Source organism: Stenella coeruleoalba (assembly GCF_951394435.1).
Source record: "Stenella coeruleoalba genome assembly, chromosome: 21".
Taxonomy (NCBI): domain Eukaryota; kingdom Metazoa; phylum Chordata; class Mammalia; order Artiodactyla; family Delphinidae; genus Stenella; species Stenella coeruleoalba.
In genome coordinates, this window is record NC_137167.1 from 6,306,560 (window position 1) to 6,321,251 (window position 14,692).

At 50.8% G+C, this 14,692-nt stretch overlaps 1 protein-coding gene across 5 annotated transcripts in view; it reads right to left on the minus strand.

Moving 5' to 3' along the window:
• The window catches only part of PLEKHA2 (pleckstrin homology domain containing A2), a 56,668-nt gene that overhangs the window by 20,593 nt on the left and 21,383 nt on the right, over positions 1-14,692 (minus strand). For all 5 annotated transcript variants that reach the window (XM_079909200.1, XM_079909199.1, XM_079909202.1 and 2 more), the window contains exons 3-5: positions 9,911-9,967; positions 3,943-3,991; positions 2,441-2,538 (exon numbers count right to left, since the gene is read on the minus strand). In XM_079909200.1, the coding sequence (XP_079765326.1) occupies positions 2,441-2,538; positions 3,943-3,991; positions 9,911-9,967 (204 nt within the window). The remainder of the gene's footprint in view (positions 1-2,440; positions 2,539-3,942; positions 3,992-9,910; positions 9,968-14,692) is intronic.

Consider the following 14,692-nt stretch of genomic DNA (forward strand, 5'->3'; position numbering starts at 1 on the left):
AACTTTAGTGAGTTGAATAATGTCTCCCAAAATTGTCCACCCATAACCTCAGAACATGACTTTATTTGGAAATAAGGTCTTCGCAGATATAATTAAATTAAGATGAATTCATGCTGGTTTAGGCTGGGCCCTAAGACCAATGACTGATGCCCTCCTAAAAGGAGAGGTCACACAGACACACAGCCCAGACAGTGGTGGAGACAGAGATGGAGGGATCCAGCTACTAGCCGGGCAACGCCAAGGACGGCCCGGGGCCACTGGGAGCTGGAGGAGGCAAGCAAGGATTCTCCGCTTGAGCCTTCAGGGGGCACATGGAGGGCCCTGCCGACACCCTGATTTCAGGCTTCTCAGGACTAGGCGAGAACACACTTCTGTTGCTTTAAGCCACGCAGTTTGTTACGACAGCCCAAGAAAACTAACACAGGAATACTGATACTCCGAGCGAACTCAATTCTTTAAATACCACTATGTCGGCCATTATCTTCAGTCATAAGAACTCAATGACCCAGCACTAAATGACCAGTGATCTGCGGGCAGAAAAACTGGCTCCTGACCCTGGGAGGGTCGCTGATCTCCAGGCACTTCCACTGCCTCGTTTATAAACAGAGATAATCACACCTGCCCTCCCTACCTAAGGTTTTCACAAGGCTACAAGAAGCCATAGATATAAAAGTGGTGTGTAATCTAACCTCTTTTTACAACTGCTGCTCATTTTTCATATATTTATGAACTCTTTGAGATCTTGGAAGGCAGAAGGTCCTGGGTTTGAATCCCAGCTCTGCCATTTACTAAACTCTAGATTTGGGGCAAGACTCTCATTTCCGTTTTCCTCATCTTAAAAATGGCAGTGAATGCACCTGTCTCACAGGAGTGACATGAGGGGTGATGAACGTGGCCCGTGAGAAAGCTTGGTTCACTGGATGCGCTGTCTGTGTCTTTCATCTCTGCATCTCCCCTGGGATGCTTCACTTCGCACACAAGGTGCCCTAAGATAAAAATGCAGGTAATCAGGCAGGAGGGTACCCCTCCTCTTCCTTCTGTCACACAGGACCTCTGGCAGGAGGAGTGAAGGGATGTATAAACGGAGCAAAGGAAAGTCAGGAAGACCCTGGAGGTTACGGAGCCCCTGCAGAGGCTGCGCCACCCCCGCAGGCCTCTGGACTCCCGGCCTCTCGGTACCACCTCGCTCCCTCCCACTCCTGTCGCCAATCACTTCTGTCCAGTGGGGCCAGGAAAGAGGACGGGGAGCTAGCTGCTTAGAGCAACTCTACACTCAAGGCACAACAGCAAGGCAAAGAGGCCACCGCTGCCTTGCAGGCTGTGTAGCCCAGCTCACCAGGCAGGACCAAGGGAGGAAACACTTAACGAGAAGAAGGTATTAGACATTGAAAGAAACTCCCCAGATTGTGGAAGACACAGAAGGGTGAAGACCTCAACCTGAATGAAGAAAACCTTTACTAAAGTCAGCGTTCTAGAGCCGCACACACAAACATGTGGGTAGCAGAAGGGAGTGAGCGGCTCCCTCCCCCATGCCACCCCGGCATTTCTCTCTCTTTTCACAGGTTCACCAACGTTTATCAGAATAACGGGCCCACAAGCAAATCCGCTTTGTACTCTGCTTGGGTGCGGTATCACAAGGGCTGGGTAGAGTGTACAGGTTTCTTCCATTACTTTATTCACGGGAACCCTGAGATACCGGGGAAGATGATCTGCCCCAGCACAGAAGGGTTGTTACCGGAAGTCACTAGAATGTAAGCATTTCTGACTGTACGATACAGAAAATCAAGTTTTTCAGCAAAGCATGGATTGCACGCCCGAAGCCTGCCTATATTATCGGTTAAAGGTCCAGTTTTTTCCAAACATAGCTTCCCCCTCTCTTCCTCCCTACCCGTCTCCCTTTCTTTTTCTGTATTTCTAAGAAAGGAGTTCTTCGTTAGCCGAGTCAAGGAAAACAAGAGTCTTCACAGAACAGCCAGTAAACTGGTGCTTATAAACGGAAGGCTTTCCCAGGACAGGTCGGTGCATGGCCTGGACTGGTCCCCAGGTGGCTTCCTAAAGTCAGAAGAGTCTCCCCCAAGCCAGGACCAAGTTCCGACTTCCCTCCTCATGTGAGTTTCCTTTACTCTGTTTCTCGGAGTCAGCAATCCATTTTCCAATCCCGCCACGTTCTGAATCAGCATCCCAGAATGACCCAAACCACGACTGACCAGGAGCCCTCCCCTCCCAGGAAGCACAAAGGGGACACTCCATAAACTTCCCCTTGAGCTTGATTCAAACTCAGACTCTCAGTTCAACTTGTGGTCAGTCAGCCAAGGTGTGAGAAGAGGTAGGGGAACTAGTCTGGAACAGGGTCCTGGGAAAGTCCCTGCCGCCATCTGGATCGTTCCTGTGCGGGGAAGAGGCCCTGACCCCCTCCAGAAAGGAGAAAGATCGTACATACAGTGATTTTGCTGGCTTGGTTCAGGGCTTCGACCCAGTCCTTCAGATCCTTCTGGTCATTGGCTTGAAGAAAATACCTCTGCGAGAGGGCGTTGATGACTGCAAAAGGCACGGGGACGAAGAGAGTAGAACCCGGGTCAGAACACACACAACACAGAGACTCCACAAAACCAAGGCGCTTCAACTAGCAGGGCGGAGGATCCCCGCCGCGCAGACGAAGATGCTTCCCACGGTGCAAAGTCACCCGCGTGAATATCTGGGAAGCAGTGGGCTCTCATTTTTAAAAGGTGTGGATTATTCCATTGGCCACAAGACAACAACAATAGCCTTAGTGTGCTGCTGGGAGGCAGCTCATCCACCATCCCTAAGACACACGCCTGGACAGCTTTTCAGAGGCACCGAGAGATTGACCGTCGTGATGATACATATATAATTTTGGCCCCAGGGTCCCTAGTTTCCACTGGCACAACTGACCCAGGTTAGGGGTCTTGTCTGTGGTTGAGAAATGTAACGAAGCTTGCCTGCGATCAAGTCTGTGACCTGGACCTCATTTTCAACCTGGTCTTTCCTCTGAGCACTCCATAAAGTCAACAGTTTACTTCTGGATTCATTGTTTTTTGTTTTTTTTTTTAAGATCCGCTGACCACAAGATCTGAGAGTCATGTTGGAGCTTGGTCATGATATTTAAAGGGAGTGGGTGAAAGAGCACAAAAGAAGTTTGAAGCAACCTGAAGTTGGGAAAGGGGACAGATCAAAGGACTATTTTACTTTCCAGGCATAAATAAGCCGGAACTGGAGGAGGTGAGCATTGTGGGGTAGACAGAGAGTCCCTTAGTTCATTCATTTATTCATTCAGCAAATATTTAGTGAGTACCCGCTGTGTGCCAGGAACCACACTCTAAGTGCCGGGGATACAGCAAAGACAAAGCAGAGGAGCATCCCTGCCTTCGTGGAGCTCACACTCAGAACCAGAGAGACAACAGAAGCTATCTGTTAGCATCTGCTCGTAGCACTCAGCACAGCACTGAGAAGGCAGTGGAACGCAGTTAAATACTGATGATTCAATGACCTGCCTCCACTGAGCAGCTCTGCTTCCTGTGTCACTCTCACCGGTCACTCATTTGGCAACAAGACACTCAACAGAACGTTCCTCCTTTCCTATGATCCCCCAACTCCTTCAAGTCTCCACGTTTCCTAAGCACACCGTTACTCTGCTCTGAGATGAAGGTTCCCGAAAACTTCAGGTAGATACCCGGCACCCCGCCCTGCGGAGCCGGGAAAACTGAGACATCACTGGCCCCCGTGCCTCTGTCTCATGTTGTTAACAATCTTTGCAGGGAGACCAAGGAAAGGAGTATCACTTGAGACCCACGGACATGGCTGGGACAGCAGTCACTCACACACACAGGGTGTAAGTCACATGTGGTCACAGGACTGTCTCCACTCAAAAGAGGAAGCTGCTGCAGGAGTGTTCAGAAAACCCATCCTGGGCTCAGTACTTACCAAAGCAAAACGGAGTCTTGGGTTTCTGCTTTGGGGTGGCTATGCTCACCTAAATCAAATGAAAAATAAAAGAAACATGAATATGTTTCCAACAGTGTTGTAAAGTTGTGGGGGGAATTTTTTCCTCAAATTTTTTAAATTGGGAAAACTTTATACAAAAAGAAGAGTATATAAACATATTTGAATATTTTAAGAACTAATAATTAAGTGGAAACCCTGCACTCATCATTCAGATCAAGAAATAAGCCACTATCGGTCCTATTTCTTAGAAGCCCTTTGTGTGCCCCTCCCTAATGGAATCCCGTCTTCACCCCTCGGAGATAATCATTATCCTCTTATCTGTGTCGAATTGTCATCCTTGCAAAAACTCTTAAAATCCACTGAGTCCTGAAAAACTTCTCTTTGGACCACAAACATGCACTGGCCCCATTCACACGAGCAAGATTCCACTCCTCTCCCAACCACCAACCTGCTCCCTAAACAGCTCTTCGAATTAAAGGTGGAACTGTCACAAATACATAGATTCCAATCAGAGTTCGCAGAAAGGTGAGGCAGCCCGTCACTCACTGCACTGGGACAACTGACCAGCCTCCCTTATCTCTACCCTGACTGTTTCACCATGAAAATAAGCACTTGCCCGGAGAGGGGCCGATGGAATCAGAGAGCATACCTGTATTGAAGCAGAAGGGTTTTTCTATCTCCTGCTGTGTTATCTTGCTTTTTCAAGCCTGCCTCTTACATGTATATTCCTGAGTATGTGCATGTTGTGAGCCCACCTCATTCAGGTTCAAATACACTGAACAAATTAAGGAAAGCAGATTCCATCCCATGGAGTTAGGTGACTGCCCTTGATGGGGGCTGGACCTCGCTGGAGCCGGCATCCACCACGGTACCTGAGAATTAACCTTAATACTGCCCGGGGTACTCAAGACGGGCACCAAGGTGGCAGCCTATAAAAGATCAAAGGAAGGACAGGCGGTACAGCCTGGGCTTGGTGCCAGAGCACCTGGCCCCCAAACCCAAGGGGCCCCGTTGTCAGACCCCCATTTCCTGTTCTATCAAATAGGGTTAGTAAATCACATTCTCATAGGGCTATGGTGAGGATTAAATGTGACCGTGCAGGTGAAGCACTTGAGCCATCCTGTCATACAGGAGCTGCTCAACCAAGGAGGGGCTGTTTACACCCACTCCACATACCGTGCCGTGCTTGGCACAATGGGCAAAATGCTGAGGGCCTTGCGAGCTTCTCCGGGGCCTAAAACAATGCAACATTAATAAATATTTAATTAAATGTCTGTATAACATTATATCAACCTCACTGACAAGTATTTAAATAAATGCCTACAAGATGTCACACATTAAGTCAACTTCATTCACGTTTCAATTAAACATTCACAAAAATCACACTACATTCGAAAATAATTAGTAGCTTCGATTTTCTTGGTTCATGAGAATCCTTGGATGTGCAAGACGACAGCCGAGAAATTAGAGCCAATCATAAATTAAATGAGTTACAGCCAAATTATTCCAAAGGTAAAATGATTTAAATCCTTTCAAATATCTTACAGCCGGACAATTAGGGTCAACAAGGGATGTGAGTGTATTTTGATACGTTTACCATGACGTGAGGTGGAGGACAGAGGGCCTAAGAAAGTGTTTAAATAGTCCCGAAAAACATGAAGATGTATGCAAAGGTAAGCCCCCATATCCTGAGCACAGACACACACAATGCAAATTCCGTTACATCTTCAGCGCTCCCAGGAGGCGTGCGCTGGAGCCTCAGGACGTTGAGTCCTGGCCCCCGTGCCATCTTGTTCTCCTGCGATTCAGACCCCAGAATTCAACCTGAGCCACGCTGTGTGCCTTTATCCTGTTTGCCTCTGATGCTCTGATCTGTCAGTGACTCATGTGCTTCCTCCTTCAGCATCCGTGTTCCTGCAGGTCCTTGAGCCCACAGCTCCTGTGCATCCTGCCCTTGGTTCCTGTATAACCTTGACCGTCACAGAACTGCCTCGGCCATCCCGGTCCTCAGTATCCACCTATCTCACGGCTGCCCTTCTACCTTTGGCTTTCAAATGGCAGTGAAAAGCTGGGTGCTTCGAGACTTTTCTCTGGCTTATTAGGGGACTCGTTCTTTCTCCCCGACACTGACAATTTATCATCAACAAGAGACAGCACTGCTGTGGGCCCTTTCGCCCTGGCTGGGTGACAAACAGGCCCACTCTGACCACAACTTATTACCAGCCTATCCGGGGAGAATGTGCTTATTACTGGAACCCAAGCTTTCAAAGAGATGGCCTGGTTTTTCATTTGTTTTTGTATGTTTATCCAGCGTTCAGTTGGGGGTATGCCGATTACACGTCTAATAATGCATGCACGTCTATAATTTGCCTCATGGTGACCACAGAAGGATTATTTGGCAAAGCAGCTCTTGCTGAATTAACAGGACGTCAGTTCCAGGTCAGCCCCGATGGGCTGCTGAGCAAGGGTAAGACCCTCAACATCTCTGATCAGCTTCCCGATTGGCAAAGCCAGAGCGGAATGACTTGTCCCCTTCTTAGAGTCCCGGAATGACAAAAGAAGAAAACAAAGTCATAGCTACTGGTTGCTGTGCCCTCCAAGAGAAGGGCCAGGGTTGCAGGGGCGGGGGGGGGGTCTCACTTACCATGAATATACGTAGCTCCAGGTATAGCTCTGGCCTCCCCCCAGCAGAATCCCTGCCACCTGGGAGGCATAACCCCACTCCTCCCACCCCTACCGTCTGTTGGTAACCAGGACAGGCCGTGCAGCCTCCTTCACAAGAAGTGAAGGAACAGAGGCTCTTGAAGAAGCAGCGTGGCTGACAGGCTGACGCTGGCTGCAGTTAAGTAGCTGCACAACGGTGTTGACCGATGGATCCTCGGTGAGAAGGCAGCGAGAGGCGGTGGGGACGTGAGGGAGGGACGGGCATGGGTCACCCGCAGGGTGACGCAAGCGAGGCCGCCCCACAGCTCGACAGACTCTCAGGAACTTGCTCTTATCAGATCGCGCACAGACCACAGGAGCAGCAAAGTCGTGGGACGCCGGGGCACTGCTAGCCCGCCCCACCCTGTCTGCCCTCGGCCGGAAGTGGAGCTGGGGCCCCTCTGGCAGAAGCAGCAGCAGCAGGCCACGGTCTCGGAGCTCCGGTGCAGCTCGCGGCCTCCGTGTCCATGGAGACCCTGCCCCACGCAGTGGCATCCAGAGCAGGGGAAGGGGCAGCCACCTACCCGGAGCAGCCGGAGGGGCTCTAAGCTGGGGTCCCTGGACCAGCTTCAGGGAGTCAAGGGGCCCTGAAGCCACAGGCGAAATCAGGGTGTGTGCACACGTGCGTGATTTACCTGGGAAACGAGACCACGCTTTTCACCAGACTTTAGAAAGGATCCCTGACACCCCGCCCCTGCAAAAGCCAGGAACACTGTTCCAGGAGGGTCTTCATTACAGTTAAGGAAGGGCCAGGCCCTGACAAAACGGAACGCGAGCTGGAGGTGGGACGGTGGGCCTGGCTGTGTGGAAGAGAAGGGCCCCCAGGCAAAGCGGGGAGGTGGGGAGCACCAGAGGCCAGCATCCATTTTTTTCTGGTTTGCCCAAGAATTGGTCCTGCCTCTGTCAAGTCAAGAACCTTTATCTCTGCTGGCCTCTCTGAAGGACCCCATCTTCCCAACACCAGCCTGCAAGAAGGAGCACGCCTGAACGAAGAGGCCACACAGACGCTCCGGCCAGGCTGCCACTGCCGGGTAAACGCTTTCCTCGGGGCGGGAACACCTAGGGGTTAACAAGAAGTAACCCGGAACGCTGAATGTGATACCAGCGCCCGGCTAAATGTTTTTCTGGGAAAACCCCTGCTTTCTGACATTGGGTCAGGCAGCAGTTAAAGGCTCTCCTCTCTGTGAAACCTGACCCAGTGGCAGCTGTGGGTTTTGCAAAACCCATCCAGTCCTGCCTCTCCTGTCCATGAAGGGTGAAAGGCAGGAACATCCCTGCTAAATGACGGCAGCCTCCCAAGCTGAGAAATCTAGAAACCCTCATCTGAGCTACGTTTATACATCACGATTCTGCAGGAGACTGTATTCACTCTTCTCCCATCAGGAAAAACAACAACGACAAAACCCTCTCAAACAGGAGAGGGTTTGGAGTTTCATTAACATTGAGGTTCTCTGCTCCCCGCTCTCTGAATCCTCTTTCTTTGACCCTCCTAACGAAATGACCTAATGGGCTCTCAGCAAGACAGGACAGAAGACGGGAGGGCCCAGGCCTCCGACCTCTGGGCCGGGAGGCGGCCACATTCTAACCACAAGGCATGCAAATTGCCTGCTTCCACAGGCCCTTCCCCCTCCGCAGGTCCTTCCCTGCTCCCTCTAAGGCGCTCAGACACTGCCTGCAGCTTCTGCCTTGGCACCCGGCTGTGTCTGCCAGACTCTGGCCTGCAGCCCCTGCAGCTGCTCCCACCTCCGGCCCAGCTGAGATGGAGGGCTGCCCAAGGACTCCCGAAGCCTGTTACAAAAAGGAGCCAGGGGCCACTCAGATCAGGGCCTCATCCCCCCTGAGGATGGGAGAACGTGGACAAGGAAGCCGAGGTCCCCAAGAGACTTGACGTGAGGGGTGTGTGGGGAGAGCGGGCCTTCCGGAACCTCGGTCCTGGCTGGGCGCCACCTGGCTCTCCTCACTGGACAGAGCTCCTCTTTCTAACGAGGCTCTAAATCTCCCGGCCTTTTTTTTTTTTTTTTTTTTTTTATCACTGCTGCACCACAGTTCAGCGCTGGTGCCTGCTCCAGGGAGGGGCCCCTGAACAAAGCTGAATTCAGCAGCTCCGTCTGGGCATCAGCAAGCAGCCCCAGGCCCCACCCAGGTCTCGGCACGGAAGAGGGGCTGCTCTCGCCCTGTCTGTGCAAACAGGACCAGGGGACGGACTGTCGGCCTGCCCGCCGGACCCTCCAGCCCTTATCTGGCCGCTGAATGGCTTCCTGGCTCATCTGGGAACGTCCTCGGGGCGCTCGTAGCCTCCCCGCCACAGTGATCCAGTGACCATGTTCTAGAGACCCCCTCAACACTCCCCCCAAGTTGGCCAGTTACTAAGCCCAGCCCTGTAGCTGAAAGGTGTCAGGGACATTTAGTTGTTAATGATCCATGTATTTTATGACACAGGCCCAAGGGATTAAGGCTACTTGGGTACTGGGCCAACATGAAGTGCCTCTGCTGTGCAAACCTACCAAGAACCAAGTGTGTGAAAAGAAGAAGAATAACAATAAAAAGACACAAAATGGTAAGACTAGGAAGTCATCACAGGTCAATAACTATTTAAATAAATAAAAATGTTAGACACTGAATTCACCTCTATATCCTTATATTAAATTCCTTTTTTCCTTTATTAATTTTTTTTTGCAATTGCCAATGCACTGGAAGATGAAAAATATACTTCAACCCACGCTTTTGGTTTGACCATGTGTCTGTTGTTGTTCAACATTAAATATCATTCTGAAAACACAGTGATTTAATTATAATTTAACTTTTGGCCCTTCAATGAAATGCATATAATTCCAGTGCAGCCCTCACTCCTCGTGAGCCACGCCAGTGGAACCACGCCATTCGGGAGAATCCTTTTCAGTCACCAGGTTTTTTGTTGTTGTGTTCCTTTTTGTCCCGATTGCAAAAACAAAGTCACGTCCCACTCTTCCCTCCACCCCCCATCCCTCCTTTGCGGGAGCTGGCAGCATCACTGACTGCTGGGTGCCAGGAGTGAGAGGCCGCAGGCCACCCTCCAAGAACCTGCTGACCACACGCCACCCCGCCCCAGTCAGCCACAAGCTTCCACGGGCCACCGCGGAAGGGGAGCACTTTATGGCCAGGCAACATCCCCAGATGCCAATGCCCGACGTGTGACGCTTCCTCTGGTTTACATCCTCAACCTACTCACGGACCATGAATCCCCAGAGCTCCAGGCCAACGTTACCTTCGAGATGTAGGTCAGCTGCAAAGATCCGACGGCTCCTGCCCCAACTGCCAGGTTCTGAAAGACACATGTTTTGCGTTTTAAGAAGGATGCTATCTGAGGCAGTGAAGCACGACTGAGAGTCAGAAGACCAAGATTCTGGTTCCGTTGACGCCATTTTCTGGCTTTGCAACCTTGAGCAAGTCACCTACCTATTGCTTTTTTGATTTTTTATTTTATATTGGACTACAGTTGATTAATAATGTTGTGTTCGTTTCAGGTGTACAGCAAAGTGATTCAGTTACACATATACATGTATCTCTTCTTTTTCAAATTCTTTTCCCAATTAGGTTGTTACAGAGTATCGAGCAGAGTTCCCTGTGCTACACAGTAGGTCCCTGTTGGTTATCCTTTTCAAATATAGCAGTGTGTTCCTGTCAGTCCCAGACTCCCTAACTATCCCTTTCCCCTACCCTTCCCCCCTAGTAACCATAAGTTCATTCTCTAGTGACTTACCTATTCTTCAGCTCACTTTCCTCGTCTGTAAAATGTGATAATTCTTGCTGTGGGTATGTGGACTTAACATTTCCCTTGGCCTCATTTATTATAGAGAGGTATTCTAGTACAGTGGTTAAAATTGGGGGCTCCACCATTTGACTGTGACTAAGTTCCTTCACTGCTAAGCCTCAGTTTTCCCTTTGTAAAAAGAGGGATAATGATAGTACCTACCTCACCAGACAGTTCTAAGGATGAGTTAATAGATTTACACTACCTGGAAGTGTCCCTGGTATATAGATGACCCTGAACAAGTGTTAGCTATTTCATATATATATATATATATATATATATATATATATATATATATATATAAAAATTCTTCAAATTCAAATTCTTTTCTTAACAAATAGGGTACAGGTTCACACAATATAGGAAAAAAAGAAAAGAAAAAAACATAGCTGTTCAGTCTATTTCAAAGGACGCTTATGAGTACCAAACGGAATGATGTCCATACACTATAAAACACTAAGTCAGTGCACTGTTAAAAAACATCAAGAAACTCACAGGCACCTTGTCTGGCAATATTCCACCCTGGCACAATCTCTTCGGCTTTCTAACTTCTCCACTGTCAGAAATGAAGTGATGAAGACACACGGGCAGTAGCGTACCAAAAAAATGGCCAAGATGAGAAATCACAGCTGTGGAGTTTCTCATTTATAACTTGGCAAATCCAATCCCACAGGGACCTGAGGTGTCCATAGCTCCTGGTGGCCTCTTAAACTGCTTCCGTAGGCCTCAAAGAATAACCTGGAAGCCCTCATTTTGAAGACCTGGGGTCTTCTCAAAGCAATAAACAGAGGCAAACCTAGGACGATGGGGATTTAGTAAACTTCCTAAAGGGTCAATGGTGAAATGACCCATCATTCCAGGAGACTGCCCTTAAGAAATACCTTAGGTGGCAGGGAAGTGTCCTTCTAGGCCCAATTACCTAAATTAACATGCGTCACTTGAAGCAAAGGCAATGTGTGAAGTTTCCTATTCACAAGAAAATGGATGGGGATAAAACCACAACAAAAGGATTCTCAGAGCTCAAGAAATTTAGAGAGAACTCTAGAAAGGTCATCTCCCCCCTTTTGCAAATGAGGCCATAAGTCTAAAAGCTGCTTTTGAGTAGCTGATTTAGCATTCTGAATATGGACGATTAGATTTACACATTTGTTTTAACTACATAGTGATTGCATTTGTTTTTGGGGGTTTTTTTTAGAAAAATCTCTATTGGGGGCTTCCCTGGTGGCGCAGGGGTTGAGAGTCCACCTGCCAATGCAGGGGACACGGGTTCGTGTCCCGGTCCGGGAAGATCCCACATGCCACAGAGCGGCTGGGCCCGTGAGCCATGGCCACTGAGCCTGCGCGTCCGGAGCCTGTGCTCCGTGACGGGAGAGGCCACAGCAGTGAGAGGCCCGCGTACCGCAAAAAAAAAAAAAAGAAAAGAAAAATCTCTATTGGGTAATGACAGATAGGCCTTGTATCCCTAAATCAGAGTCCATAAAGGAGCCACAGCACCCCAAAAGGCCAGTGAGCAGCTGACACTGCCCCGGAGGAGGCCGTGAACCACCCTAGGCCTCTGCTGGATACTGGGCGCCTGGCCCTCCCCCAGCCTCTGTTCTGCACTTGAGGAAAGTGACTCATGAGTGAGGGGATTTGCTCAAGGTCACATAACTGGCTCGGGTCTCCTGACTTCCACACTGATACCCTAGACGCAGCACACTGTCATTTCAAACCCTTGAGCGTCTGGAATTCCACCTGAGACATTATCGCCCTAGGACCTCAGGCAAGTTTCTCTACCTATAAAATGGGGCTCATCCGCCCCGTTCCCTAGGCTTGTTGTGAGAGTTACATAAGAATAAACAGCGCAAGCCCAGCAAAGGGCAGCTCCCATCCCCGGCCCAGAGCGCTAATTACAAGACGCAGATGCCAAGTCTCAGAGCCACTCTTGCTCAACTTGCTTTCCTCACCCCAAACCGCAGCCTGAAGGCCTCCAGAGCCTTAGCCTGAATTACAAGCGATGAAGTGGGATTTGGGGAGCCACTCAGACACTAACCTGTGCGTCCTGCCAGATATGAGCTGATCCCCTTCCAACGACTTCTCCCCCCTACCCTCCAGAGGGAGGGCAGCTCCACCCTCAGCCCCTGCCCCCCTGAACTCTCCCGCTTCAGAGACAAGGCCACATCAGTCTCCCGGCCCAGCTACCCTGGGACGGGGGTGTCCCCAGGCCCCTCACCACGGCCCACCCTCGGCCTGCCTGCTCCTAGGCTCACAGGCACCTCCCTCCTCCATGAGGAGCCAGGAAAATCTGACGCATGTCTGAAAATGCAGCTTCCCCCCACCTTCCTCCCCACCCAGGGGGAAGTGAGTGACAGGAGAAAATAGCGCCAAGATCACAGAGGCTTGATCCAGACGGATGGCTCAGTGTCCGCTCCGATTGCTGGACCTCGGAGATGAATGACAACAGCTCGCTGCCAGGATGGCGGCCCCGGGCAGACACTTCCCGGGCCAGGAAGAATGTGCCAGCTGCCTGAGCAGAGGGCTTCGCAGCCAGATGTCAGGGCAGGATCACCAGGGCCCAGCGCCTGGGGAGGGCCAGGTGTCAGAGCCCAGGCAAGCACCACGTCCTCCGGGGAAAGGATGGGAGGCCCTGCCTTCACAAAGCCTTGTTGTCTACCGCGGCAGCCTGCCCTGCCCTCCCACCCCCGCCTGAATTCGTGCACGCCATCCTCCAACTTTGGTGCACATCAGCCTCTCCTGGGCAGCCTGTTTTAAAAGGCCCAGGCTCAAGCCTCACCCGGAAAAACACTGAATCAGAATCAAGTGGAATATGGTCAGAAAGTGCACATTCATTTTTCAAGCATCCCCTAAATAGGCCCAAGTTTGAGAACACCGGTCTACATGACAAAGCCTAGCCCTGGACTGTTTGTTGTTTCTGGCCACACCGTGCGGCTTGCGGGATTTTAGTTCCACGACCGGGGATCGAAACCGTGCCCCCCTGCCGTAGAAGTGCGGAGTCCTAACCACTGGACCGCCAGGGAAGCCCCCAGCCCTGAGTTCTGTATTGGAGTGTATTTTACTGTGAGTTTAAGTCTCTTCTTGCTAGATTTTAAGCACTCTGAGGACACGAGTAGCATCTTATTCCTCTACCCAGGAGACAACTCGATTTTTAAATGAAAACACAATTTGCATGGTGGTTAAGTTCCCAAACCAGTCCTTAAGAGCCTGCTACCCTCACAGGATACTGGACAACCAGGACAGCTTCTCTCTACCACTGGCAAACATTGTGCCTTCGGGAAGACCCGTTCAAGTTCGAACTTGGGTGTCACTTGAGTCTGCAGTTCCCCTGTCCTGGGGCAGGGTTCCTGTGGGACAGGAACTGGGTGCAGGGGGGAGCGAAAGGAAAGGGTCCCCAGTAGAAGGGAGTCAAGGACCTGGGGGAGGGAGTTGAGGAAGGGGTTAGGGAGGGGCCAGCAGCCGGGGAGTGGAGACAGAGGTTGGTGGGGAGGCTGCCTGTACGGATCACCTGGGGACGTTTTCATACAAAGAATGCCCATGCTTCGTTCCAGGGTTTTAACATAAAGGGTAGGGCCCAGGCACCTGTATGTTTTTAAAGCTCGAAGGTGATTCCACCCCACGGCCAGGTCTCAGGCCCCCAGTTGCAGACTCTGGCTGGGCCTGCTGACTCTGCACTGGAGACCCAGCAGCGGGTGAGAAAGGCCAGTCACCCCGTCGTTGCACCATCACCAAGAGGGAAGCGGAAGACGCCAGGGCAGTGGGCAGAGAGGGGGAAAGGAGATCCCAGCCCCACGCTGGGTGTCTGTGAGTCAGGAGCAGCCTGTCCGTTTCTGGGGCTTCTAAATTTTCTGGAACAACGTAGGGCATAAGGCACGTTCCTATTTAATGGCGGATGGCTTTAGGAAGGTGCGGCCAACCCTTGCTTTCTGCTCAAGGGTTCTCCTGCCACCAAGGGCCTCAAGGGAGCTCCCACTCCCTTAACTGGGAAGCAGGGGGTTGATTCTTTCCCATCACCAAGGAAGGAGCTGAGGTGCCCACAGAGATGTGACACACCTCCCAGGGGAAGCCTTTTTGCTAGAAGCAACATTGTTTCTTGAAAGAGAAAAATGTCCCCATCTTCTAGTGAGAGTAACAAGAACACAGAAATGACCAGAAGACCTATCTACAGATTCCTAAATTCATGGAATGTCAGCGCCAGAGGGTTCTACGGCTGCCCCATCATTCACCACGAGTCCTCTAAGC